The sequence below is a fragment of the Paroedura picta genome, chromosome 17, assembly GCF_049243985.1.
Source record: "Paroedura picta isolate Pp20150507F chromosome 17, Ppicta_v3.0, whole genome shotgun sequence".
NCBI lineage: Eukaryota > Metazoa > Chordata > Lepidosauria > Squamata > Gekkonidae > Paroedura > Paroedura picta.
The window spans coordinates 5,815,513-5,842,173 of NC_135385.1; the positions used below are offsets into that span (position 1 = coordinate 5,815,513).

A 26,661-nucleotide genomic window follows, 5' to 3' on the forward strand; every position below is an offset into this window, starting at 1 on the left:
TGCATTTCTGCAGAAGCCCAAAATCGAGGTCCCAGGGCAAGTTATAAGCCTGCAATGAAATTGACCCATGTGCGGTAGATCCCTTCTGCCGGATCTGGTCAGTTTAAAGTGAAACTGACCAATAGCACTCAAAGGTAGGAAGATCTAGTGTGTGGCTTCTGGATATAACTTGGGGTTGGCTTTGGGTTCCTTTGCTTCAGTTGTAACAGGCTGGGATCACAAATCCAGAGCTCAAATCAGTATCATTTAATTAATTCTATATCGCCCTCCCAGCAAGCAGGCTCAGGGCAGTGTACAACCGTTCAAACATTAATGATGCTTTTAAAATAAGGTCGGCAGCCCTAAAGAAATCCTGCCACTTCTTCCAGGGGGAATGGATCCCACCCGGCGCAATTCCGGGAGAACTCCCGGGCCCACCTGGAGGTTGGCAACAGCTCCTCCAGGCTCCCTCAGCCATCTGTTCCCAGCAGAGGAGGCGGAGGCGGGGGGGGCGGGGGGAATGGAACGCCGTGTGTCCCCGTGGAGTCCCGACCAGCCAATAGCAGCAGAGCGGAGCGCCCCCTCAGCCAATCAGCGAAAGGCTCCGGTTTGGCCCGGACTTCCTCGTTCGTGCCCGGTTGCCAATAGAGGTAGCAGCTGTTTGCAGCAGCTGGAACTGCGGTTGTCGTGCAAGGCGAGGAAAGGGGGGGAAAGGAGGTCTCGCTGGGGACGCAGGTAAAAGGTAAGGGGGGTTTTGCTCAAGGGGGGAGCCGCATGCTTCTTTAATAGGGGGGGATGCAGCTAGAAGGCCAACTCCCTGAATGCTTCCCCCCCCCCAAGGGCAGGGGGTCCACCCCAAAGCCACGCATTTGCCTTTCCCGCTGTATGCAAGGCTTGTTGTTGCATGTCCTTCATCACCTCGGCGTTGCCAGCCTCCAGGGGGGGCCTGGAGACCTGGCAGGATTGCAGCTGACCGGGATCTGCTCCCCGGTGGACATGGCTGCTTCGCGGGGTGGATTCTCTGGCATTATATACACACCACACCACACGCATCCTTCCTCCCCCACGGCTCCAAGCCTAGATCTCCTGGAATCTGTCGCCCCAAAGTAGGCATCCGGGTCAGAGTTGCTTGCAGCAGGTTAGGCCCCTTCTGCCATGTCCCCTTTACCCTCTGGCTTTCCCGCCTCTCTCTGCTCTTACTTTCCTTCAGGCTTTCCCTGCTCTCTGAAGTCTCGAATGCCAATTAAGTGTTGTCCAGCGGATTATTAATAATTATTATTTGACGCCGGGCAGTGAGGATTCATGGCTTCTTGCAGAGCGGCCGGGGGGGGGGGAGGGGGGGAGAAGTGAGGCCTCCTCTCCCTGCAGCACAGGTTGCCAATCTGCAGGTGGGGCCTGGCGGTCCCCGAGAATACAGAGATCAGTTCCCCGCCTCACCCCCAACGGAGGGAGGGAGTTGTGAAGGCAGGGACGTGAGATGCTCTGCAGCCCACCCTCCGGAGCAGTCCTTTTCTCCGGGGAGACCGATTGCTATGGCTGTAATGCTGGGGGAACTCCAGACCGCAACTGGAGGCTGGCAACCCGATTGCACTAACTCTGTGGCATTGCATCCCTCCCGAACCTGCACCCCCTAGTTATAATTCTGGAAGGAGAAACTGACTATTAGCAGTTGCAGCCAGGAAATGAGGAGGAGAAACAGACGAACAGGCTACATAGTATTGCAAAAAATCAACAGCTTTAATGCAAGGAATATTGGGTCAGAATGTGGACTGGTTGTTTGTTTGTTTGTTTGTTTGTTTGTTTGTTTGGCTTACGTAGTGCCCTGTCCAGCCAACCGGCTCAGGCCTGTGTGCTTCAACAAGTGTTCATGTACTTTCCTAACCATGAAACGAAGACACGTGGTTGACAAACAAGAAATTGCAACGCCAATAATAAACATTGGATGCAACAAAAACTGGAGTCCAGCGGCACCTTTTAAGACCAGCAAAGGGTTATTCAAGGCGGGAGCTTTCATGGGGGTGCACAGGTCCTCAGACGACTGCACACGAAAGCTCACGCCTTGAATAAATGTTTGCTGGTCTTAAGAAGAAGGAGAAGAGTTGGTTCTTAGATGCCGCTTTCCTCTCCCCACAACAGACACCCTGTGAGGGAGGGGAGGCTGAGAGAGCCCTGATATTAAGAAAAATAAGAGTTGGTTCTTATCTGCCGCTTTTCTCTACCTGAAGAAGTCTCAAAGCAACTTACAGTCACCTTCCTATCAGGATAAGATCACAGTCATTTCCCGACCTTCCACCCATCTTTCTTTCCTAGATCTCCTTCAAAGAATTCCACCACAACCAAACAATCACTCCAGGGGCTGGATTCGACCCCGGGCCAACGCCCGCCCCCTCCGCCTTCCGGCCATGGCGTCATCCGGTTCTCTCCTCTGGGCCGTCGACATCTTCGGCAGGGTCTACACACTCTCAACGGCGGGCCAGTTTTGGGAGACCTGCAAGAACGGGCAGCTGGAGTTCAAAAGGCTGTCTGCCGTCAAGGAGTGCTGTTGGGGAATTGCCTGCGACCATCAGGTCCACGTTTACGTCCACTCCAGTGACGTTCCAATCCGGTACCAGGAGGAAACCTATGAAAACCAGGTAGGGGAGATGACGGGTGAGATTTCGGCACCCTGCGAGAATTTTTCGATTTCGCCGAATTGTAGACGAAACCTTATAGATATTAACTCGGCGTGCGAAATGACACGGAATTACGGAGTAGAATTCGAGTTAACAGCCAACTGTACATGGTAGTGTAGACCGGCCATGGTCAACCATATTTTGGGAGCTCTTCTCAGGTTCCAATGGGACGTGCAGAGATCTACAGCTGGGTCATGGCAATGAGAAAGCTGAATACTGGGTGGGAGAGACACTTCCGGGTAGCAGAGTTTATGACTGAGATCTTGGGGTACTTGTGGACTGTAAGGTAAATATGAGGCCTTGCATTGAAATCGTAAGGTTGGTCAGGCCTCACCTGGCATCCCAGGTGCAGTTCTGGAGGCCTCACTTCAAAAAGGACGTGGACAAAATGGAGAGGGGGCAGAAGAGAGTGACGGATGATCCAGGTCCAGGGGAACAAGTCTTTACAGGAAAGTCTGAGGGACTTGGGAACGTTCAGCCTGGAGAAGAGGAGGTTGAGAGGGGACAGGATGGCTCTCTTGAAGGATCGGAAAGGTTCTCCCATGGGCAACAGAGGATAGGGCCCGCAGTAATGACTTTAAACTATGTGTCGTCCGATACCAGCTAGATACCAGGGGGAAAAATTAGTTCAGCAGTGGAAGGGGCTGCCTAAGGAGGTGGGGAGCTCCCCCTCACTGGCCCTCTTCAAGCAGCGGCTGGACAGATCCTTCTCCTGGATGCTTGAGGCTGATCCTGCCTTGAGCCAGATGACCTGATTGGCCCCTTTCAGCTCTAGGATTCGATGACTCTAGCAGATGCCTCTCTTTTACCATCCAGCTTTTGAATAAAGATCTTTCATTCGCACATATCCTGACCGGTTAATCAATGAACGAATTGCCCTGATTGCTGGGAGCATTTAAGCACCCAGTCACGAATCTGGAAATTGAAAAGGGAACCCAACATTATTGACATGAGCACCCGTCAGGAGATAATTCTCCTTTTACAGAGTTTTCCGGTTCACCTCCATGGATCCGGGGCGGGGGGAGGGATCCGTCTCGCTTGGCCCCCGGGTCGGCGTGGAGAGGCGGGGTTGACGTGACGCATGACCCTTTTTCTTGCCTGCTTCCCCCACAGCGCTGGAATCCGGTGATCGGCTTCTGTGAGAAACTCCTGCCCAGCGACCGCTGGCAGTGGAGCGACGTGAGCGGCCTCAAGCACCAAAAACTCGAGAGCTTTGAGCTGCCCTCGCCCCATTGGGAGTGGGAGTCTGACTGGTACGTGGATGAGAATTTTGGAGGGGAACCCACGGAGAAAGGGGTAGGTGAACAATACCTCTGTCTTCTTGGGGCTTGGGGGGGGGGGGTCAGAGTGGGAGGGCTTCTGGAAGCCTGGCCCTGCTGGTGGACCTCCTGAGGGCCCCTGGGTTTTGGCCACTGGGTGACCCAGAGTGTTGGGCTGGAGGGGCCAATGGCCACATCCAACATGGCTTCTCTGATGTCCTCATGTCTGGGGCAGGGATGCTCTCTCACTCTCTTTTTTTCATATATAAATTTTGTTTTTGTTTTTTAAGAATTGTACAAATCAGGTATACGTTATTTCCTCCAATTACAAATTTTGTCTGGGGCAGGGATGCTCTCTCTCTCTCTCTCTCTCTCTTTCATATATAAATTTTGTTTTTGTTTTTTAAGAATTGTACAAATCAGGTATACGTTATTTCCTCCAATTACAAATTTTGAAATACCCCCGCTCTGTCTTATTGGTGCTTGGGGGGGGGCCACAGTGGACCTCCTGAGGGGCCCTGGGTTCCGGCCACGGTGACGGAGTGAGGAGTGAAATAATTTCCTTTTCATTTCTGCAAAGAGAAACTCGGCGTCCCGAAATGTTTTGTAGTCAGGAGACTCCGCATTTACCGTATTTGGCTGTATCTTGAAATGTTGCCCATGTCAAACTGACCCCTTCTCATGGCTGGAGCAACTGTGTATATCCTGCCTTTGTTTATGTTACCGGAGGATTGGGAAAGAACGGGAAAGTTGCCTTTTGCGACCTTCCCGGGAAGCTGGCATAGGGGGGGTCCAGTGGGACGTGCAAGGGGGTGGAGACCCCAGGTGATTGGCTTGACCCAAAAAGCATCGTCTTTCCCCACCTTCAATGGAACGTTATAAAGTCTCACGTGACCCTTGGTTCTGTACACAGATTTGGGAAACCCCCTGTGTCTATATTTCTGCTGCAGTAAAAATATAAAAGAAAGCTTTTTCTCTCTTGATTCTTTGGGATGGGCAAAAGGAACCCTAATTTGGCTGTTTGGCCATCAACTGTGTGACACAGAGTATTGGATTGGAGGAGCTATTGGCCTGATCCAAGGTGGCTTCTCTTACCTTCTTGTGTCTGGGCCAGTGTTGTTCTGTCTTCTTGGTTTTTGGGGATCCAGAGTAGGAGGGATTCTGCGGTTCTGGCCCTCCTGGGGGACCTCCTTATGTCATCTGGATTGGATGGGCCATTGGCCTGACCCAGGCCGACCGTGTCTTATGGGGTTCCTTTTATGGACCAGCTAACAGGAAATCGATGGCTGGGAATTCTGGATTCTGAATTTTGCACGACCGTTTGTGCCTGTCGGGATTCTGAGCTTTGCAGCACGTTCTCTCGGATCTTTTAGAGAAAGGGACTTCTTAATTTCCTGGGCCTTTCTCCTCTCCAGGGCTGGACGTACGCTATTGACTTTCCGGCCACCTACACGAGGGACAAGAAGTGGAATTCCTGCGTCCGACGCAGGAGGTGGATCCGGTACCGGAGATACAAAGCTAGAGATTCCTGGGGAAAGGTCTCTTTCTTTTAAAACTTGTATCTGCATATACCTCTGCAGCAAGCGTTGTGTCCTCTAAACTGGAGATCCGGGTTCGATTCCCCGCTCCTCCACGTGCAGCCAGCCGGGTGACCTTGGGCCAGCCGCAGTCCTGATAAAGCTGTTCTCACGGAGCAGTTTCTCTCAGCTTCCTCCCAGGGTGTCTTTTGTGGGGAGAGGAAGGGAAAAGGGGTAGGTAAGCCGCTTTTGAAAAGCGGGGTACATAAAACCAGCTCTTCTTCTCTACAAGCAAGCGTGACCCAGGATTTTCTGCTATCCCAAATATTGAAGCCGCCAGTAAGGGTATAACCCTTGATTGTAATCTAGCATCGGCCTTGATTCCAAGCCCTTGAGGGCTGTTCAGTTAATACATTTAAAGAGTACTTCTGCAGACTCCAGGCGTTGTAACCCGTACAACAATCTTGTGAGGAAGGCTTCGTTTACCTTCGTCTTCCAGGTGGGGAGGGGGCTGAGAGAGACAAAGAGAGAGAGGAGAAGAAGAAGAAGAAGAAGAAGAGTTGGTTCTTATATGCCGCTTTTCCCTACCTAAGGAGGCTCAAAGCGGCTTACAGTCGCCTTCCCCTTCCTCTCCCCACAAAAGAGAGAGAGAACGCTGGGTTTGGTTTCATTGGAGGGGGGCTTCAAGGGAACTTGCCCAGGGATCTGTCGTCCAGAGGGGTTTTCCAAGTGCAGAGAAAAGAGGGGCATCTTACAAGTGTTTCGGGAGGCAATTCCAAGCATTTGGGAGAAGTCATTTGAGGACGGTGCGAATGTCCACGTAGCTGGGCAGGTTTGCATTCTGAGGCCTGTTCGTAAGATGCAAAGTTTCCGAAGTGTGAATAACGTCAAGTTTTGCCCTGCTTTGTTCTGTCCACTTTAGATTCCATCCCAAGAGGATCCCAAACAGCTACCAGATCCCTTCAACGATCTCTCGATTGGAGGATGGGAGATCACGGACGAGCCCGTGGGGCGCTTGTCCGTCTGGGCGGTCAGCCTGCAAGGAAAGGTGAGGCCAGGGACTGAATTGTGGGCCAATCTAGGCTGATCCTGAGACCCTGCGTTCGCTCTGTGCGTTTGCATTTTAAAGGTTTGTCCATGGTGGAATATCTTTTGTTCTCGGGGGGTAGAAATTCAGAAGCCGTTTATTAGAACACGTACGGAACCTACAGAGTCAGGTCACTTTTCTGTCTAGTCCGGCATCCCGTCTCACACAGTGGCCAACGAGGTCTTCTGGAAGGCCAACAAGAGGGCATAGATGCCAAGGCCTTCGTAAGAATGTCAGAAGGGCCCTGCTGGATTACACCAGTGGTCCATCTAGTTCGACATCCTGTCTCACACAGTGGCCAGCCAGTTCCTCTGGAGGGCCAACAACAGGGCATAGAGGCCGAGACCTTCATGAGAACTTCAGAAGAGCCCTGCTGGATCAGACCAGGGGTCCATCTAGTCCAACCTCCCGTCTCACACAGTGGCCAACCAGTTCCTCTGGAGGGCCAGCAACAGGGAATAGACGTTGAGGCCTTCCCCTAATAAGAACCTCAAAAGAGCCCTACTGGATGCTAATTGAGGTGGACTAAGGACCTTCTTAATTTGAAGCTCACGTTCTGCTCCGATGTCACAGGACCCTTCCCAACCTGTTGCTTGCATCTCAGATCTTTCCCAGGAGTGATATCCGAACTCTGCCTCCCCTCTCTTTATTTTCCGCAAGGTCTGGTTCAGAGAGAACGTCTGCCACCACAACCCGGAAGGTTCTTCGTGGTCTTTGACAGCCACCCCTGGGGAGGTCGTCCAGATCAGCTGTGGCCCGTACGATCTCCTCTGGGCAACACTGTGGGAAGGGCAGGCCATCGTGAGGGAAGGGATCGACCGGAATAACCCGCGAGGTCAGTACAGTTTCGGCGTTGGCTTCACCGTGTTATGCAGCAGAGTGTTTCTGAAATAATCGGCTTTTTTTAAATTTCGGCTTCGGAGAGCCAGAATGGTGTAGCAGTTAAGAGCAGTGCACTCTAATCTGGAGAACAGGGTTTGATTCTCCACTCATCCACGTGCAGGCAGCTGGGCGACCTTGGGCCAGACAGTTCTCTCAGAGCTCTTATTGGAGGACAGTTCTCTCTAAGCTCTCTCTCAGCCTCATTTACATCAGACGGTGTCTGTTGTGGGGAGAGGAAGGGAGAGGTGTTCGTAAGCTGGTTTGGCACCCCCATTGGGTAATCAAAAGCGCAGTATTCAAAAAATACCCAGCTGTTCTTCTTTGCTTTTGATAGGGCTCTCGTGGAGCATCGTGCAGCCTCCTCTGCCGGAGAACGCCATCTCCCATGTCTCTGTGGGCGTGAACGTGGTGTGGGCAGTTACCAAGGACAACAAAGTAAGTGGGTCTGAGCAACGGGGCCGTAGACGTAACCCTCCACCGTCCTCCTGGTCATTGACATTCAAAATTTCCAATCTTCATGATCACAGAAGGAGAGGAAAGGAAAAAGAAGAAGAAAAGGAAGAAGAGTTGGTTCTTATATGCTGCTTTTCTCTACCCGAAGGAGTCTCAAAACAGCTTACAATCGCCTTCCCTTTCCTCTCCCCACAACAGACGCCCTGTGAAGGAGGGAGGTGAGGCTGAGAGAGCCCTGAGATTACTGAAGAAGAAGAAGAAGAGTTGGTCCTTATATGCCGCTTTTCTCTACCCGAAGGAGTCTCAAAGTGGCTTCCAGTCGCCTTCCCTTTCCTCTCCCCACAACAGACACCCTGTGAGGGAGGTGAAGCTGACAGAGCCCTGATATTACTGAAGAAGAGTTGGTACTTATATGCCACTTTTCTCTACCCGAAGGAGTCTCAAAGTGGCTTCCAGTCGCCTTCCCTTTCCTCTCCCCACAACAGACACCCTGTGAGGGAGGTGAGGCTGACAGAGCCCTGATATTACTGAAGAAGAGTTGGTACTTATATGCCGCTTTTCTCTACCCGAAGGAGTCTCAAAGGGGCTTCCAGTCGCCTTCCCTTTCCTCTCCCCACAACAGACACCCTGTGAGGGAGGTGAGGCTGACAGAGCCCTGATATTACTGAAGAAGAGTTGGTACTTATATGCCGCTTTTCTCTACCCGAAGGAGTCTCAAAGGGGCTTCCAGTCGCCTTCCCTTTCCTCTCCCCACAACAGACCCCCTGTGGGGCGGGTGAGGCTGAGAGAGCCCTGAGATTACTGAAGAAGAAGAAGAAGAGTTGGTTCTTCTATGCCACTTTTCTCTTCCTGAAGGAGTCTCAAAGCGGCTTACGTTTGCCTTCCCTTTCCTCTCCCCTCAACAGACTGGATGGCAGGGCATGGCTCAGCTGCTTAACTCTGTTCGGACAAAAGTTCCTTGGAGGTTAGCCGTAATAGCTTAAGACCATTTGAGCTACACTCTGTCGAATATCCTTTCCCCAGGCGAACAGTCAAGAGGGCTATCCTCGCCACATCCTTCTCGCAATCCCCCTCAAGGGTCGTTCCGTTGTCTTCATCTTCCCTTGCATATCTGCTGCAAAGACATGCGGTGCTAGTCGCAGGATGTGTCCAGGCGGGGGGTGGGAGCAGCCAGTTCACCCACGTCAGCCACCGTGGCAGAATTAGCGGAATCTCTCTCTCATGCACAGGTCTGGTTCAGACGAGGGGTCAACTCACACAATCCGTGCGGCACGAGCTGGATCGAGATGGTTGGGGAGATGACGACGGTGAACGTGGGGCTGAATGACCAGGTGAGGCTCCCCTAGGATCAGAAAAAGCCAGTCTGGGGCATCCGGACTCTTAAACCACCAACTAATGAATCTTCAGACTCAGGGGTAGTCAACCTGTGGTCCTCCAGATGTCCATGGACTACAATGACCATGAGCCCCTGCCAGCTTGCTGGCAGGGGCTCATGGTCATTGTAGTCCATGATGGAGAGCCGCCCCTAACCCATCCTTTATTGAAAGCAGGTGGGCCAGATTTCTCTGAACCCGTACAGTGGTTGTCTTTTTTCTCCTCCCGGTGAGGAGACGGATCCAGCCAAGCCACCTACTCTCTCCCTCGCTCAGGTGTGGGGGATCAACTGCGAAGACCGAGCGGTTTATTTCCGGCAAGGGGTCACCCCGAGCGAGCTGAGCGGGAAAGCCTGGAAGGCGATCATTTGCGGCCGAGATACGGACCGCTCTCAGACCGGAAGCTCCACCAGTCTCCTCAGGTACCCCCAAAGGTCTCAATGGGGAGGGGGGCAGGCCACGTCGGGAAAGATCCGTGTAGCTCAAGAGGCAGCGTGGTGTTGTGGTTAAGTGCAGCGGCCCCTCATTTGGAGAGCCGGTTTTGATTCCCCACTCCTCCCCTACATGCAACCAGCTGGGTGACCTTGGGCCAGTCACCGTTCTCTCAGAGCTCTCTCTGGCCCATGCCCCTTCCGGGACGTCGGCTGCCTTGAATCCCGTCACAGGAGGAGGACAGATACAAGTGATAAACAACGCTTCCCAGAATCACAACGGCCTTCGATCCAATATACGGTTTCCTTTTTTCCCCCCCCTCCTCCAAGCGCTGGCTGCTTCTTCACAGATGATATCAAGGAGCAAACGGGGTCACTCTTCCGGAGCGATGATCTTCCGTCCGATGCCGAGGGGCCCCTGGCCCTTGCCAACCCTTGTCTTCATGGCGCTGCCGGTGACGGAAGCGACGAGGCAGACCCAGTGGTGGATGAGGCCCCCTCTGAAGACGCTGGGTGCCCCTCGGAGGAGAAGCTCACCGCCGACCCAGAAGAGCCTTCCTCGGATCAGGTTCCCTGCCCGGCAGAACTGCAGTGGACGAACATCGACTTGAAGGAAGCCGCAAGGAGCCCGGCGCTTGCTGCTAGCGCGTTGGCAGAGACGTCTAGCTTGTCTTCCGTCGGCACGTTGCCCCTTGGTGTGGAGGATCGCTACGGGGCCGATGAGCATCCGTTGTGGGCCTGGGTCTCCGGCGGGGGCTGCCTGGTGGACACCCACACCTCCCTGAAGTGGTTCACGATACAGTCAGGTATGTGGATATTTCTTAAAATATTTATATTCTAATTTGTACCCTGCTCGTCCAAGTAGACCAGGGTCTCCAACCATTTTGAGCCTGTAGGCACATTATGGCATGGGAGAATGTACACAGCTGCAAAATGGCTGCTGCAGTAGGCTGAGCCAACCACAAAATGGCTTCCACGGGAGGCTGTCAGCCACAAAATGGCTGCCACGGGAAGCTGTCAGCCACAAAATGGCTGCCACGGGAAGCTGTCAGCCAAAAAATGGCTGCCACGGGAGGCTAAGTCAATATCGTTTTTTGTTCCAGGCAATGTTATCTGCCCCTACTCCAGGTAGTTCCGCCATGTTCCTTGAAATTCTAACCACGTGTTTCTCCTTTTCGGCTCTCCAGGCTTGTCCTCCTCAGGGCAGTCCCTCTCTTTGTCCATCACCCCAGCACAGACCGCGGCGTGGCGCAAACAGATCTTCCAGCAGCTGGCGGAAAGAACCCGGCGGGAGTTGGAGAACTTCCGACACTACGAACAGGCTGTTGAGCAGGTGAAATGCCCCTCTTTTCCGATGCCCTGTCCATCTTCAAATGATATCTGTCTCTCTACGTTATATTTACCTCCCTCCCTTCCTGAGAAGGGTTTTTCTGGTGCGATTTATTCCATTTGTATTTCAAATTTGGTTGTGCCGCCTTACATTTCCACTCCAACCCACCCCCGTGATGTGTTTCAGCGATAGGGCAGATGAAAACTCAAGTCCTTTCGGAGATTAAATCGGTCACAGTCAGCAAACTGCTGACTGAAACAGGAAGGACTAGACTGGTAAACAGAAGTGGAACTCCATTTTGATCCTTCCGCACTGAATGCAATTGTTTGATTATTCCACGCTTGCTTTCTTCATCTGCTTTAGAAACCTGAGGCCAGGGGTCTCCAGTGTGACCCCCATGGACACCTGATTACACCTGGCACCCCCCAAGAGCTTTTTGAAAATGGGTGGGGCCAGATTTTTAAAACACTCTAGCAGCAACTGCCACTTTGTAACTGACGGTGAGCTGCAGTACTTGCATTGTGGCTGGCTCCGCCTCCAGTGGCAGCCATTTTGTGGCTCTGCCTCCAGGCAGCCATTTTGTGGCTCTGCCTCCAGTGGCAGCGATTTTGTGGCTCCGCCTCCAGTGGCAGCCATTTTGTGGCTCCTCCTCCAGTGGCAGCCATTCTGTGGCAGCATTCCAAAAGGCTCGCAGGCACAAAAAGATTGGGGACCCCCATATTAGGACCAGGACCGGTTTTACCTGGCGTGGTGTGAGAACAAGGGAGTACCCGAAACCTGGCGACGGAGATTGCTTTGCCGTTTCCTGGCTTCTCTACCGAAAATGCTACTTTGCTTTGTTTTGTGCGTTTTTTACCCCCTATCTCTGTAGTCGGTGTGGGTCAAAACAGGCACCCTACAGTGGTGGAGGACCTGGAAGCCTTATAAGTGGACGGACGTCCGGGTGGCCCTGGAACAGTTCACGGGAAACGACGGGACGCGAGACAGCATCCTTTTCATCTATTACGTGCAGATGGAAGAGAAGAAGGTACAAGCAGGGCTTCCTCTAGAACAGGGCTCCGTGAGAGCTCCCCAGGGGCTCCCTGGCCTCTCCCCTCTATCTTGCCTTAATAGAAAGGAGGGAACCAGCCACTTTCATTGGCCTAGAGGTGACATTCTTGCGTGGTTACTATACCTGGGAAAAGGGCGGATCCTGGTGTGGCCAGCTGACATCACTTCCGGTTCAGTTCTGGAGTTCTTCAAAGCCTGTCAGGGGCTCCTCCTCTCGCTTCCTCTCCCCACAACAGACACCCTGTGAGGCAGGTGGGGATGAGAGAGCTCTGAGAGAACTGCTCTGCGAGGACAGCTCTTAGAGATCTGTGACTGGCTCAAGACCAGCCAGCTGGCCGCACGTGGAGGAGGAACGGGTAATCAAATCCGGCTTCCCAGACTCGTAACCACGACACCACGCTGAGTCAGACAGCCATTGTGGTCTTTCCGCAGTATCTCCACGTGTTCCTCAATGAAGTCACCATCTTGGTCGAGATCCTGAACGAAGCCAAGCACTCCTTCGCGCTCTACACCCCGGAAAGGACTAAGCAACGTTGGCCGATCCGTCTGGCGGCTGGCACCGAACAGGAAATGCACGACTGGGTGAGTCTGCCTCTGATAACCGTCTTTTTGACTTTAAATTATGTCTTTGTGTCTTGTTGGAGGAAGTGGGATTATCCACACCAACCATCGTGCGGGGAGAAATATTTTGTTTTCATTTGTGATAAAAAGCAGATCTTATTCTCCATAGTTTTTTGTTGGTTTGTTTCGTGGAATTTTTTTGGGGGTAGGGCGGGGGTGCCAAGTTGACTTTCTTTGATTTGCTTTGACTTCCTTTGACACAGTGCATTGTGGGAGATGGAATGGGGCAGGGTTCATCATATTGAACTGACCAAAGATAACTCATCAGGTAATGATACGGGAGTTACAAGACCACAAGTATAAGCAGAGAGTGGGTCATTCACCACATAATGAAGATGCTTACCTGACACTGGGGGGCTTACAGAAAGAACAAGCTAAGGGGTGGGGGGGCGGGAAACATAGTAAAGGAAATAAAAATGTCAAGATTAAAGATTATTTTTAACAATAAGGTCAGGGTATAAAAGGATAACATCAATATTTATGGATAAAACCTTATCAGAATCAGAATAAAATTCACAATATATTATTTACATTTGTTAATGTTTACATTCATTATGTTATGTTTACGTTCATGCCTTCTGTTCCTTCTGTTCTACTGTTCCCTGCACACTCACCCCGAGACATCACAGCGAGGGGCGGTATATAAATCAAAGAAACAAATATGCAGAACTAATCCAAAAATCAGAAATTTAGTTTAGAAGTTTACAGATCCTTATAATTTTATAACTGGACCCTTACGAGCCGTAAACACTGAGGCACGAAACTTGGCAACACCGCTCGAAATTGAACTGTTTTCATCTACCAAGAGTTGTCCGAGACACGTTCTAGCAGAAAATCCTGGAAGATGAGCATGTGAATAAGCCTGAGATGGAGTGATTGCAGTTCCTAAACCGTGCAAACTCTTTTTTCGGTCTCCTCCCAGCTGGCTCTGCTGAGCACGTCCTGCTGTGAAAGCCGGCGGATCCAGGGTCCTCCGTCTCCTCAGGCCATTTGGTCGGTAACCTGCAAGGGAGACATCTTTGTCAGCGAGCCGACACCTGACCTGGAGGCCGTGGCACACCCCATGCCCTGTGACCAGATGTAAGACAACCCTGACTTCTGTGGCTCTTCAGAGAAGGAGAATATATTATAGATTACTAGGGGCAAAACTCGTTGCATTCAGGAATGCAGCAAATGCTAGATTGGGGGGTTGGAAGAACTCTGCAGATGGCCTCTCCCTCCCCCCAGGACCTGGAAAGGCTGCAGGCTGGAGACCCCTGGGAAGGGAACACACCGGCAGGGGCAGCTCTCACGCGGCAGGGAACTGCAGCCTCCGAGCCTCGGAGGGAAGTGGAAGGAGGAGGGGGTGGTCAGGGGTGGGGGTTGGAAGGTGATTGGCTGGCCGCTGGACAGACAGGCAAGCCGGTTGGAGGAGGAGGCACTCAGGGGCGGGACAGCCGCCCTGAGTGGGTGTTAAGCGCTGAGTGGCACTTAAGCCATGAGACCAAGCCCTTACCAGAAATATTAAGTGGAACAGATATTAAGAAGACTTTACTTTGCTTTTTTATAGTTGCCCGCTTAAGCATGGGACACTGAAGGTCTTCAGCCAATAACAGATTAAATGTTTTGTTTTTTGGGTTTTATAATATTTTTGGGGTTGTTATAATATATTTTTGTTTTTTTAAAAAGAGTCAATAACATTAAAAGGACACAAAAAAAAGAAGGAGAAGAGTTGGAGTTCTAAATCTGCTTTTCACTACCCAAAAGGGTCCCCAAGTGCCATACAAACCCCCTTTCCTTCCTCTCAGCACACCCTGTGAAGTAGGTGGGGCTGAGGGAGCTCTGAAAGAACTGCTCTGTGAGAACAGCTCTAAGAGAACGGTGACTGGCCCAAGGTCACCCAGCTGGCTGCATGCGGAGGAAGAGCAGGGAATCAAATCTGGTTCTTCAGATTAAACTCCATTGATCTTAACCACTACACTGTCCTGGAACTACATAACAAATCACATGTAACAAAAAAATCATTATACTCTACCAGGTATAGAACATTAAATACTTCTGCCTGACGTCCCCTTCGTTACAATCCTCAAGACATTCACTGCAAAACACAACAGTCCTTACTTCAAACATTTCAAATTTCGCAACGGGCCTATTTTACAAGTATATTAACCTAGTCCACGTTACGTATTTCTTCATTCCTACACACTCAGCACAGCTTCCAATATACCCAAGTTCAAAAATGCAAGAGAAAGTCTATGATATAAAGATAGCGTTTGTTGAAAGCCCAGTTTCTTTATACTGTTATATTCAAAACTTGTTTTTATTCTGTTTCTGCGTTGTAATGAGTTTAGATGCATTGCAATACAGTTTTTAGATTGTTTCTCATTCTAAGTTCCTTCTGCTTCCGTAATAAACGCTCCCAACTTTCCGCAGACTAAATGCTTTATCCAAACTTTCTGCATATTCCCAGGGAGGGGAGGGGCATTCAGCGGATTCTCTTCTTCTCGTAGGTTCTGGCGACAGATCGGGGGGCATCTCCGCCTGGTCGAATCCAGCAGCTGTGGAATTGTGTGGGGTGTCGGGTATGACCACACCGCCTGGGTTTACACCGGAGGATATGGAGGTGGTTTCTTTTCAGGTAAGGGGTTTTACTTCCCCCCAGTCCAGCCCTCAGCGCCATCTGGCTTCCTTCGTTGTGACACAACACAGTGTCTCTCAGATACCTTTAATACCAATCCCTTTCAGGAGCCAGCAATTCAAATAGCCCAGCTTAGCTTGAATTTGTGAGAGTCCAGGAACGGGTGAACCTCGGTCAGCACTTGAATGGGAGACCACTGAGACAGACTGGGTTTGCTGTGTAAAGGAAGGAGATACCAAACTTTCTTCTTCCTCTTCTTCTTCTTATTTCGATCTATTTCCCGCCACGCCCAAATCTGGCTTGTGGCGGGGTACAGTTGTCCACAATAAAGCCTTGATAAAAGCCCATTGAAACCCACAGACACCCTGTAGATGGAGTCACCATGAACTCAAAAACCTCCCTCCCTTCCTTCCTTCCTTGCTTCCTTCCTTCCTTTTCCCTGTGCCTGTTTCTCCTTCCTTGCTTCCTTCCTTCCTTCTTCCCTCCCTCCCTCCCTTCCTTTTGAGAAAAAATAAGATGGACAAGCCCTTTGCAAGCCTTAAAACCTCCCTAAATTGGGTAAACTGCCTTGCGTCTCGGCAAGAAAAGTGAGCGGTAGATAAAACACTTTGCGACTTGCAAAGCGTGGTATAAAACCCAAAGAAGTAAGCCAGTTAAAACCTTGCCACGAAGTTGGGAGTGGCCACGGGAGAGGGATTCACGAGCGGTTTTGGTTCTTGCAGGCATGGCCAATGGCGCCGAGAACGTTCACGCCCAGTCGGACGTGAAGAGCATCTACATTTACGAGAACCAGCGGTGGAATCCGGTCACCGGCTACAGCAGCAGGTGAGGAAGCACGAGGCGTGAAATGCCAAATGTTCGTCTTGTGCAAAATGCAGCATGACGAACAATGAAATGACCAGGATGGAAGGAAAACAGGGCAGAGCTGTGATCGCTCACACAATTCAGGTAGCAAAAGCTTAACAGGAATGCCAGGCGTTTGCTCTTCTTCATAGCACGGGGGTCTTCCGAGGTTGCTCAGTTCATCTCTTGCAGAGACTCAAGGACAGTAACTGAGCCCTTAAGGCCGTTTGGAAGAAATCGGGTACTCCCGGACTACATTGCTTAGAGATGAGAAAACAAAGCTTGGCTTAAAGCATGGCATCTCACATTGTAGGGCTACTTTGGGGGTTTGCAAACATTTGAAATTCCGAAATGCAAAATGGCTGCCGCAGGAGGCGGAACTATCCCCAAAATGGCTGTCGCAGGAGGCGGGGCTAGCCGCAAAATGGCTGCCGCAGCTGAAATTCCACCACGCCATGAAAATACTTGTGCTGTGGTCAAATCTTCAATGGCCAAGCTTTCTAAAAATGCTCGGCTGCTACCAGGGAAGGCATCAGGGACTCCGGCCGAGTTTAACTCGAGACGCTGCGTGGGTGCTAGGTCTCGTGGGGGAACGTTCTCTGCCTTGCAGAGGTTTTAAGCCTTACCCAAGGGCAGAGAAAGAGGAGGGAGTTTGCATCTCGGGACTGTCAACACGGGACTGAGGGGCTTGCAATATACCGCTTTTTAGGGGGCTGCCAACTGACCGGTACATGTGGAGCGATGCGTCCGGCCTGCAGGAGTGCACGAAGGTGAACACCAAACCCCCGTCGCCACAGTGGTCGTGGGTAAGTGGACCCCGTCAAGCATGAGGGGCTCTGAGTCCAATAGGAGTGGGGATGAAAGATTTGGGAGGATTAGGCCCCCAGATCTCTGAACTGAGACAGAGCAACGTGAGAGGGAAGCGTCCGGTGCATCATTTCCCTGTGTCTCCGGAGGCCCTGATTCAAGGCAAGCGATGTCACAGGATCTGGGAATTATAACTCATATCCAGAGTAACGAGATCAGTTCCCCTGGAGAAAATGGCTGCTTTGGAAGAGGGACTCTGTAGCATTGTACTCCGCTGAGGTCGCTCCCTGCCTCAAATCTTGCCCACTCCTAGCTCCACCCCCAAAATCTCCTGATATTTCCCAAAGCTGGCAAGTCCAGTTCACTCACTGAGCAGAATGTAACACCTGTAATCTGAAGAGAGCCAGCTTGGTCTAATGGTTAAAACCGGCGGAGAACCGGATTTGATTCCCTGCTCCTCCTCCTCCCCATGCAGCCAGCTAGGTGACCTAGCAAGTCCATTAGGAAGTATTTTTCCTCAGGACCCTGAATGGACTTGCTAATGAACTCCATCAAGAAACAGGAAAATACACACACACCAAGAAGTAAACAAAATGCCCAGCAACTGTTTGTGCACTCCTTGGCACAGCTAAATTCCCCTCTCGCCACGTCCCACCTCTGAAGAGGCCAGCCAGAGTTATTGGCACAAGGTCAAGGACTAAAACTACCACACCACAGCTCAGATAACCCTCAACAGCCCGTTGACTCCAGCCGTGAAACCCTTCGACAATTCACCCATTCATCCCCTCTCGCTTGACATTTTTCCTTTATGCAACCTAGGTGTCTGACTGGGCTGTCGATTTCAGCGTATCGGGCGGAACCGACCGGGACGGCTGGCAGTACGCGGCTGACTTTCCAGTGTAAGAACTCCCATTTTGATTGTTGGAAAACCCATTTGCCTCCTTGCTAGCTCTGGAGCGAAGGGCAACCTTTTAAGTCCATGGAGACGCCCGCTGTGGATGGCCTGCTGTGAAATCAACCTGAGATTTATTTTTTTAACAAGTCCGCAAAGACATGATTGAAGGGCTGTAGCATCTACCCTTGGAGGAGGGATGAGAGGAGGGGATGGGGGAGACCTTGTTTCCTCCTCCTCCCTCACGCCGGGACCCTCAGGTTCCCTGTGAAGTCGGCGGTATCCATTCAGGGCAGTCAAAAAAGGATGCTCGGCTTTATGGAGCAAGAAACAAAATTGTGGGATCAGCCACACCACAATGTAGGGCCGGTCACGAGTTCAGGAAGGTTCTCACTTCCCTGGCTTCCTGCAAACCCTGCACCTCCCAGTGATTCAAGAGAGTTTTTTTACGTAGGCTAGAGGGTAGCAGTGGACTCGATGTTTCACAAAATCACTCGGATGAATTATTAGGGACTGTGCAACTTTTAGGGACTTTGCATCATGTCCGGACTTCGGTTTTGCGTCCATTCAGATTGCTGCTTGGTCCAACCGCCCCCATCCTGTCCTATGAGCAGGTGGTTGCAAATTTCCGGGGTTGGACTAGATAATCCCGGAGGTCCCTCCCTATGATTCTATCGCATGGTGCATGGCTTGTCCTGTCCTATCGATAGTCAGTGGACTATCGATACCATCAATCGATAAATGAATTAATAAGCCTTGAAACTTTACAGGGGGGTTAAACAGCAGAGAAAATATCTATTATTGCCCATAAATCTTGCCTAGAACCACCGCCTCACTTCTCTCTCCTGCCCGTAACAAGACATTGAACATAAGAGCCAGTGAGGGTCCATTTGGTCCAGCATCCCGCCTCACACAGTGGCCAACCAGTTCCTCTGAACGGTCAGCAACAGGACACAGAGGCCAAGGCCAGAGCCCCCTGTTGCTGCCTCCTGGCTCTGGAATTCGGAGGTTTAGTGCCCCTGAACATGGAGGTTCCTCTCAGTCACCATAGCTAGTCGCCATCGAGAGATCCCTGGACGATAAATCTGCCTAATCCCCTTTTTCAAGCTGTTTCGTTTCGTGTCCCTCACAAATGCGGATTGTAGTAAAACTCTCGCCTCTCCATCCTGGCAGGTCTTATCACGGACACAAAACGATGAAGGATTTCGTCCGGCGGAGGAGATGGGCCAGGTGAGGGGCTTGGCGTTTCAGGACGCCTCTTGGTACCTTTTTCGGAATGCCGTTCTTTTCTTTATTGTGCACGGAAATGCCAAAGGCTTCCGTCCGTTTGATTCCGCTCCAGCGACAGCTTTGCCGCACTTGAGTTTCTTGCTAGGGAGGCAGTGAAGGTGACGCAGGGGTGAGGCCAGCAGTGAGCCCAGCTGTGTCTAGCCCCATGGGAAGGGGCTTCAGGCGTGCGCGCGCATAATCCCCCCTGCAGATTCCACCACGGCCTTCTCCCCTTCCCCAAAGGGAAGAGGCAGGCAGCATTTCTTGGCTTTGAACTGTGACAAAAAGGTTGGGAAGTGGGGCGGAAGAGAGAAAGAGACGGCTCGGGGTTGTGGAGAGGATCGGCGGCCCCCAATCTGGGGCTCCGGGTTCGAGTCCCTGGTCCTCCGTCACATGCAGCCGGCTGGGCGAACTTGGGCCGTTCCCAGTTCTCTCAGAGCTGTTCTCACAGGTCAGTTTTCTCAGAGCTCCCTCAGCTCACCTATTTGACAGGGTATCCGTTGCGGGGAGAAGAAGGGAAGGGTTTTATCAGCCGCTTTGGGACTCCTTCGGGGAGGGCAAAGTGAGGTATAAAAAAACAGCTCCTCATCTTCTCCTCCTCCTCCTCTTCTTTCTGCCCACCCATCTCCTGCCTCAGGAAATGTAAGATCGTCACGAGTGGTCCGTGGCTGGAGGTCCCACCCATAGCTTTATGGGATGTGTCCATCATACCCGAGTCACCCACCAGCCAAGAAGATGGCGTTGCCCTCTGGGCCATCAGCAACAAGGGGGACGTGTTGTGCCGGCTAAACGTCTCGCCTCAAAACCCAGCTGTAAGCCTCTGCACTGGGGGGGTAACAAGCCTGCAAATTGTCCGTGGTGCTCTTTGTGCTCCCTGTGCGTCCTCCAGCGTGGCACAGTGGTGAAGAGCCCTGGAGTCTCATCTGGAGAACTGGGTTTGATTCCCCACTCCTCCTCCACATACAGCCAGCTGGGTGACCTTCGGCTGGTCACAGTTCTCTCAGAGCTCTCTCAACCTCTCCTTCCTGAAGGGGTGTCTGTTGTGGGGAGAAGGGAAGGCGATGAGGAGCTGCTCTGAGGCACATGAAGCCAGCTGAGTGACCTTGGGCCGGTCACAGTTCTCTCAGAGCTCTCTCAGCCTCTCCTGCTTCACAGGATGTCTGTTGTGGGGAGAGGAAGGGAAGGCGATTAGGAGCCGCTTGGAGCCAGCTGGTTGACCTTGGGCCACCTCCAGTTCTCTCAGAGCTCTCTGAGCCGCACCTGCCTCACAGGGTGCCTGTTGCGGGGAGAGGAAGGGAAAGATGCTTGTGATCTGCTTTGGCATGCCTTCAGCTAGTGAAAAGTGCTCCTTTTCGGTGACCAGGGTTCTTCGTGGCTGCACGTGGGGACCGACCAGCCGTTCATCTCCGTGTCCATCGGGGGCTTCCACCAGGTCTGGGCGGTCGCTCGAGACGGCTCCGCGTTCTACCGGGGCTCGGTCTCGCCGAAGAAACCAGAAGGTACGTCTGGGGCTGGTCAACCACAGTTCACTGAGCGCTTCTAACCCTAACTCTTCTGACTGGGCCTTTGCCTGGAGGTATTTCTTCCAGCTTGAGGGTGTCTGTCGGCGTCTTCTTTTTTAAATGCTTCTCTCCTTGGGCAGGGGATTGCTGGTACCACATCCGCACGCCCCCGAAGCAGAAGTTAAAGCAGGTTTCTGTCGGGAGGACCGCCGTGTACGCCGTGGATAAAAACGGTAAGAGAGGTTGACTCCGCGCTGCTTTCTTCACCGGCGTTGCAAAACAAGGGCGGGGCTGCAGGTGTGGATTGTCAAAACCCATGGGCTAGCTCCACCTCCCACACCCACCACCAAAGGGGCCCACAGGAACAAATAAGGGACCCCCGGTCTAAGGCCTACAAAATTATTTCCATATCCAAGAAACCTGGACTGAGCGTGTCAGGAGAGTGTTAAAAGAAGCCACGTTGGATCCCACCAATGGCCCATCCAGTGTGTGTCACACAACCGAGGGGCCATCAGGAGGTCCCCCAGCAGGGTCAGAATTCCTGAAGCCCCCCCACTGTGGCCCCCCAAGCACCAAGAAGACAGAGCACCCCTGCCCCCAGACATGAGAACATGAGAGAAGCCATGTTGGATCACACCAATGGTCCATCCCTTCCAACACAATGTCACACAGTGGCCCAAATCCAGGGGCCCTCAGGAGGTCCACCAGCAGGGCCAGAACTCCAGCAGCCCTCCCACTGTGGCCCCCCAAGCACCAAGAAGACAGAGCTTCCCTGCCCCAGGCAGAGTGTTCCATCTATACCTTGGGGCTACCTGGCATTGATGGCCCCCTGCCCTATACTTTGATCCAACCTTCTCTTGCAGCTGCCTGGGCCCGTAACCGCCCCCATTTCTTGTGGCAGCAGTGAATCCCACACGTCCATCCCTCCTTGGGTGAAGAGATGCTTCCTTTTATCTGCCCTGAGCCTGCTGACATTGTGATATTGTGATTTCCAGGTAACCTCTGGTATCGTCAGGGAATCTCGCCAAACTACCCGCAGGGCTCCAGCTGGGAACACATTTCCAACAACGTCCGGAAAGTTTCCGTTGGGCCTCTGGACCAGGTCTGAATGCAGCTTTCTCTTTCAATTGTGTCTGGACAGTTTAGTCCTTTAATTCATTACTGCCCGGGCTTTCTGAAAGCAGCTCACCTCGTTCTCTGCTCAAGTCACACAACAATCTATCTGGTCCATTGAGTCCACCTCACACAAGGGCCAACCAGTTCCTCTGTAGAGCCACCATGAGGACAGAGAGGCCGAGGCCTTCATAAGAACCTCAGAAGAGCCCTGCTGGACAGACCAGCTCACCCTCTCATCCAGCATCCTGTCTCAAATAGTGGCCAACCAGTTCCTCTGGAAGGCCAACAACAGGGCATAGAGGTCAAGGCCTTCCCCTGATAAGAACCTCAGAAGAGCCCTGCTGGATCAGACCAGTGGTCCATCTAATCCAGCATCCTGTCTCGCACTGTGGCCAATCAGTTCCTCCGGAAGGTCTCAAATAGTGGCCAACCAGTTCCTCTGGAGGGCCAACAAGAGGGCATAGAGGCCAAGACCTTCATTAGAACATCCAATGAGCCCTGCTCGATCAGACCAGTGTCTTATCTAGCCCAGCATCCTGTCCCACAAAGTGGCCAACCAGTTCTTCTGGAGGGCCAACTCGAGGGCAGAGAGGCCAAGGCCTTCCCCTGATCAGAAGAGCCCTGCTGGAGCAAACCAGTTGCCCAGCTAGCCCTGCATCCCATCTCACAGAGAGAAAGCCCTGCTGCCCCCTGGCACTGGTATCCAGAGATTTAATGTTTCATAATTTGGAGGTCACCAGAGTCCTCCCTATTCCTCTCTGTCCGTGGCCATCACTACACCCTCCAGCAGCAGGTTCTGCACGGTAGTCACTCTTGTGCGGGAATCTGCCTGCCTTCTGCCTGCAGGCCCCATGCTCCAGCCGCTCTCGTGCATCTCTGCCCCCTAGGTCTGGGTCATCGCCGACAAAGTGCAGGGAAGCCACAGCCTGAGTTGCGGGACTGTCTGTCACCGGACCGGAGTCCAGCCGATGGAGCCGAAAGGGCTATCCTGGGACTACGGCATCGGGGTGAGTGACCTTCGCCCCTGGACTGTCCAAGCAGAGTGTCTGAGCTATTCGACACCTCCGTTGACCCTCTTTTGTATTTTATTTACTTCTCTGGCCCTGCCTTTCTCCCAAGCGTGGACCCAAAGGGGCTTACCTCGTTGTCCGCTCTGTCATAGGTTAGGGGGAGAGTGCGTGTCTCTCCCAAGGTTCCCAGCGAGCTACTGTGGGGATTCACACTTGGCCAGATCCGGGGTCTTCCGACATACTTGACCACCACACCACATTGGCGCTTAGTCTTTTGGGGGGCCGCTACATCCCCTGGGTGATCTCTGAGCCGTGCACTCAATCTATTCCCCCTGTGGTTTACTTCTAGGGTGGGTGGGAACACGTTAGCGTCCGAGGGAACGCAACCGAATTCTCCAAGAAGGCCTCCCCGGAAACCGTGGCGGAACATCTGGCGGAACCGACCGACGCCAAAGCGGGAGAGAGCGACGGAAGAGGCGACCTTCCGCACTCCACGCTCTTGGTGGACGAAGACCCCGGGGTGGACAGAAACGCCATTCAGTGTTAATGGGCCTCTGTTTGAAAGAGGCCGGCCACGGTATGAACTTCCTATCCCGCCGTCCTCTATCTTTGTCCGTCCCAGGTAACATGAAGTTGTGGCGGAGGCAAGTGGAACACCCGTCAGAACGTTACGTCCCTGCACAAAGAGAGAAGGATGAGAATTGGCGGCTGTTTACGGACGACAAGCTGATCGGCAGAGGGCTGTGCGGAAACGCAGCCTCCGTCCCTTTCAATGGTGCTCCGTTGCGATGGGATTGGAGTCACATGGCCACACGGCTCTGGACCAGTCAGGCTGCAGTGGCAGCATCTGCCGAACTGGAATTTCCTTATGGAGTGGAAACCCTTTAATTTATTCGTGTAGCGAGACTTATTAGCCGCAGAGCTGCCGGACAACCTGCGCTTAGTCAGTCTCTGGAAGCTGGGCCTTCGGACGTGGGTGGCTGTTGAATTTGAAACTCAGATGTGAATCGGGGCCTCTGGAGCATTGTGGTGTAGATACTTTTTCCTGCAGCTTGGAAATTTCTGGTTGTATTTGGACATTGGGAAGAAACCGCGGTTGGTTGGTTGTGTTGGTTGTGTTGGTTGGTTGGTTGGTTGTTTTGGGTGGGTGGGACAAGATTGAAACAAGGAAGCTGTTCCCTACCTCTTCCCTTCCTTTCATTCAATGCGAGAAGACAGAAGACTTTCTGATCAGGAACAAACAGTGGTTCGTTTGCAACTTCCAAACCTTTGCAAGGTTATCATTCGTTCTTTTAAATTTCAGTGGGTAACTTAGTTGCTCTGCAGGAGAAGACTCCCATTCAAGTCCTGAAACACCTTAAAGATGAACAAGATTTTTTGGGGTGAGATTTTTCAGGACTCTCAAGGTATCACTTCCTCAAATACCTTTATCAGGTATCTGACAAATAGAACTTTGATGCTCGAAAATTCATACCGCGAAAATATTGTTGGTCTACATCAGCTGGCCAAACTGTGACTCTCCAGATGTCCATGGACAACAATTCCCATGAGCCTCTGCCATCATGTTGCTAGCAGGGGCTCAGGGGAATTGTAGTCCATGGACAGCTGGGGTGTCACAGTTTGGCCATGGTCATGGTCATGGTTAAGAGTAGCGGCTTCTAAGCTGGAGAGCCAGGGTTGATTCCCCGCTCCTCTACATGCAACCAGCTGGGTGACCTTGGACTCATCAGAGTCCTGATAGAGCTGTTCTCACAGAGCAGTTCAGTCAGAGCTCTCAGCCCCACTGACCTCACTGGGTGACTTTAAGCTTTGAGACTCCTTCAGTTAGTGGAAAGTGGGGGTATAAAAAATGATTTTATTAAGGAATACTTTAATTACATTAGGGTATACTAATTACACTACATTATTTTTAAAAAGGACATTATTCCTATTCAGTCCGATAACTTAGATAAGGACTCCCACTGCCTTCTAAGTCCTCAGCTGTGTCAAATAAAAGATACCGATACAGATTCTCAGACAGAAATTCCAGAATCGAAATCTGATTTAATTATTCTTCGGCTATCTTTTAAAAATTCAGAAATACGTGATTCTAGAAAAGATATTGCTCGGTTCCAAGTGAAAGATTCATGGCAATTCTTCTTAATGAAGCAAAGAAATCCAGTCCAGCAAACCATGGAATTGAAGGGAAAGCTGTAGAGGGGAGGGACCTCTTCCACCGAGCCTAACTTCCGAAATGGCCATTTTCTCCAGGGGATCTGAGAGCCAGCACTTCCTGGTTCAATCTCATCCCGGTCCAATCACCGGTCTCCCGTCCCCGAAATGCTGCTATTAAATATGACAACCACTCAATTTTATGGGAGAATTTCCCCAACACTCGTACCTGTGGATGAATTCTGTGCAAATCTCTACTACCGCTGGGCTGTGTTTTGACCCATGTGCTCTCTGACATGACCTGCATGTCAGAAAATCAAGGAGGGGGGGGCCTGACCTCTGTAAACTCCCCCCACCACCACCTGTCCACTTGCTGACCACAATCCCAAACTGTCCAGTCTTGTGAGCTCAGATAGATCTGTATTAAGCTGTAAGTTTCGTTGCCTCTCTGTAGCAGAGGCGGTTCCCCGAACTCAGAACCTCTGTCCTCCTTGACGGGATCCGGTGCCCGTAACTGACAGGAGTCGCTACTAAAATTCGGGGTGTGATGTGTTGCACTTTGAAATGAGATGCTTCTTATTTTGGGGAGGGGAGGAGGTAGGAAGGATTTCACATCTGGCTGCTGATTTCTAAAAACAAGAGATGCGTTTTGTTTTAAGGCTGGGGGTGGGGATCCGTCTGTCCTTCCGTTTGCCCCTGCCGAATGGCATTTAGAGAGGAAACAGTGCGGTGTTCTCTCTGCGGAAAATGGAAGGAGAGGAGTTGCCAATCCGGGGAATAACAGATAATGAGGGTGAGGAAAGAGAGGAAGAAACCTTCTGTTTTTCTCACCCACCCGGCTCTGTTTTAAAATGTTCCCTCTCCGGGAGGAGCCGTGGCTGAGTGGCAGAGCATCTGCATGGCAAGCAGAAGGTCCCAAGTTCGATTCCTGCGTCTCCAGTAAAAAGGATCAAAAAGTTGGTGATGGGAAAGACCTCTGCCTGGGACCCTGGAGAGCTATAGAGAAGGTCCCAGGTTCAATCCCCAGAATCTCCAATTAGAAAGGGCCAGTCAGAAACGGATGGGGAAGGCTATGTTGGTAGACCATCTGCTCACCATGCAGGAGGTCCCAGGTTCAATCCCCTGCATCTCCACCGGACCAGCGGACTTAATCCCACCTGAAACTGGAGCGAGCAAAGCAGCTGTGTAGAAGGGCCGGTCCCGCCTCTCTGCATCCCAGGTTTGTCGCTGTGGGTCTGTGTTCTAGTCTTCCTCTCGGGTAATCGTGTTTGGACAATGGTTATTTTTTTTTTTACAGTACAAAACCAAGTAGCGCTGTGGCATGATCTGGGGTAAACCTCTCTTTTCAAGGAGGATCTGTGCGCGTCTTGCATGTCCTGTTTTGGGAAACCATGCGTGTGTGTACGTGTGTGTGTTTCTCTGCTGTTTCAATGCCAAGACAAACAAAGATGGCTGCTCAAAACCGAGGAGCAAAGCACTGTGCACGTGTGTTCTTTTCCAAGCAACTTATCTGATGAGGCGAGCTTATTCCTGTGTTCAGTTCTTACGGCGGCTGGGACTGGTTAGACTGGGAGGGGGCTGGACCTGAAGAGCAATCGCAGCTGAAACTCAGTCCAAAATACTGTTTCGTCCCCATCCCGTTTTTCTCCTCTGGGCTGGTTTTTTGGGGATTGGTAAAGGGTGAAACGGAACAACTGAAGCAGTTTAAGTACAAGTGGCCAAAGAGATAGAATAGAGGAGTAGAGTATCTTGCAACTTAAACTTCTGGTCCCATGAGGGGTGGCCTTGCAGAAACGTGTG

At 51.8% G+C, this 26,661-nt stretch overlaps 1 protein-coding gene across 3 annotated transcripts; it reads left to right on the forward strand.

Moving 5' to 3' along the window:
- The first annotated feature begins 589 nt into the window (after positions 1-589).
- TECPR1 (tectonin beta-propeller repeat containing 1) lies at positions 590-26,335 on the forward strand. 3 transcript variants are annotated; one of them, XM_077316036.1, is made up of 25 exons: positions 590-714; positions 2,290-2,612; positions 3,765-3,947; positions 5,326-5,448; positions 6,350-6,475; positions 7,175-7,349; positions 7,731-7,831; positions 9,079-9,180; positions 9,499-9,644; positions 9,984-10,459; positions 10,841-10,986; positions 11,855-12,010; positions 12,466-12,615; positions 13,577-13,734; positions 15,144-15,271; positions 15,994-16,096; positions 16,824-16,920; positions 17,741-17,820; positions 18,987-19,043; positions 19,720-19,894; positions 20,446-20,581; positions 20,725-20,817; positions 21,580-21,686; positions 22,588-22,707; positions 23,060-26,335. In XM_077316036.1, exons 2-25 carry the CDS (start codon positions 2,382-2,384, stop codon positions 23,255-23,257), a joined length of 3,567 nt encoding a protein of 1,188 aa, XP_077172151.1. In that variant the 5' UTR covers positions 590-714; positions 2,290-2,381; the 3' UTR covers positions 23,258-26,335. The 3 variants fall into 3 exon arrangements, with proteins under 3 accessions (XP_077172151.1, XP_077172150.1, XP_077172152.1); XM_077316035.1 differs by having other exon boundaries at positions 599-721; XM_077316037.1 differs by having other exon boundaries at positions 599-721; positions 23,333-26,335.
- The last annotated feature ends 326 nt before the right edge of the window (positions 26,336-26,661 follow it).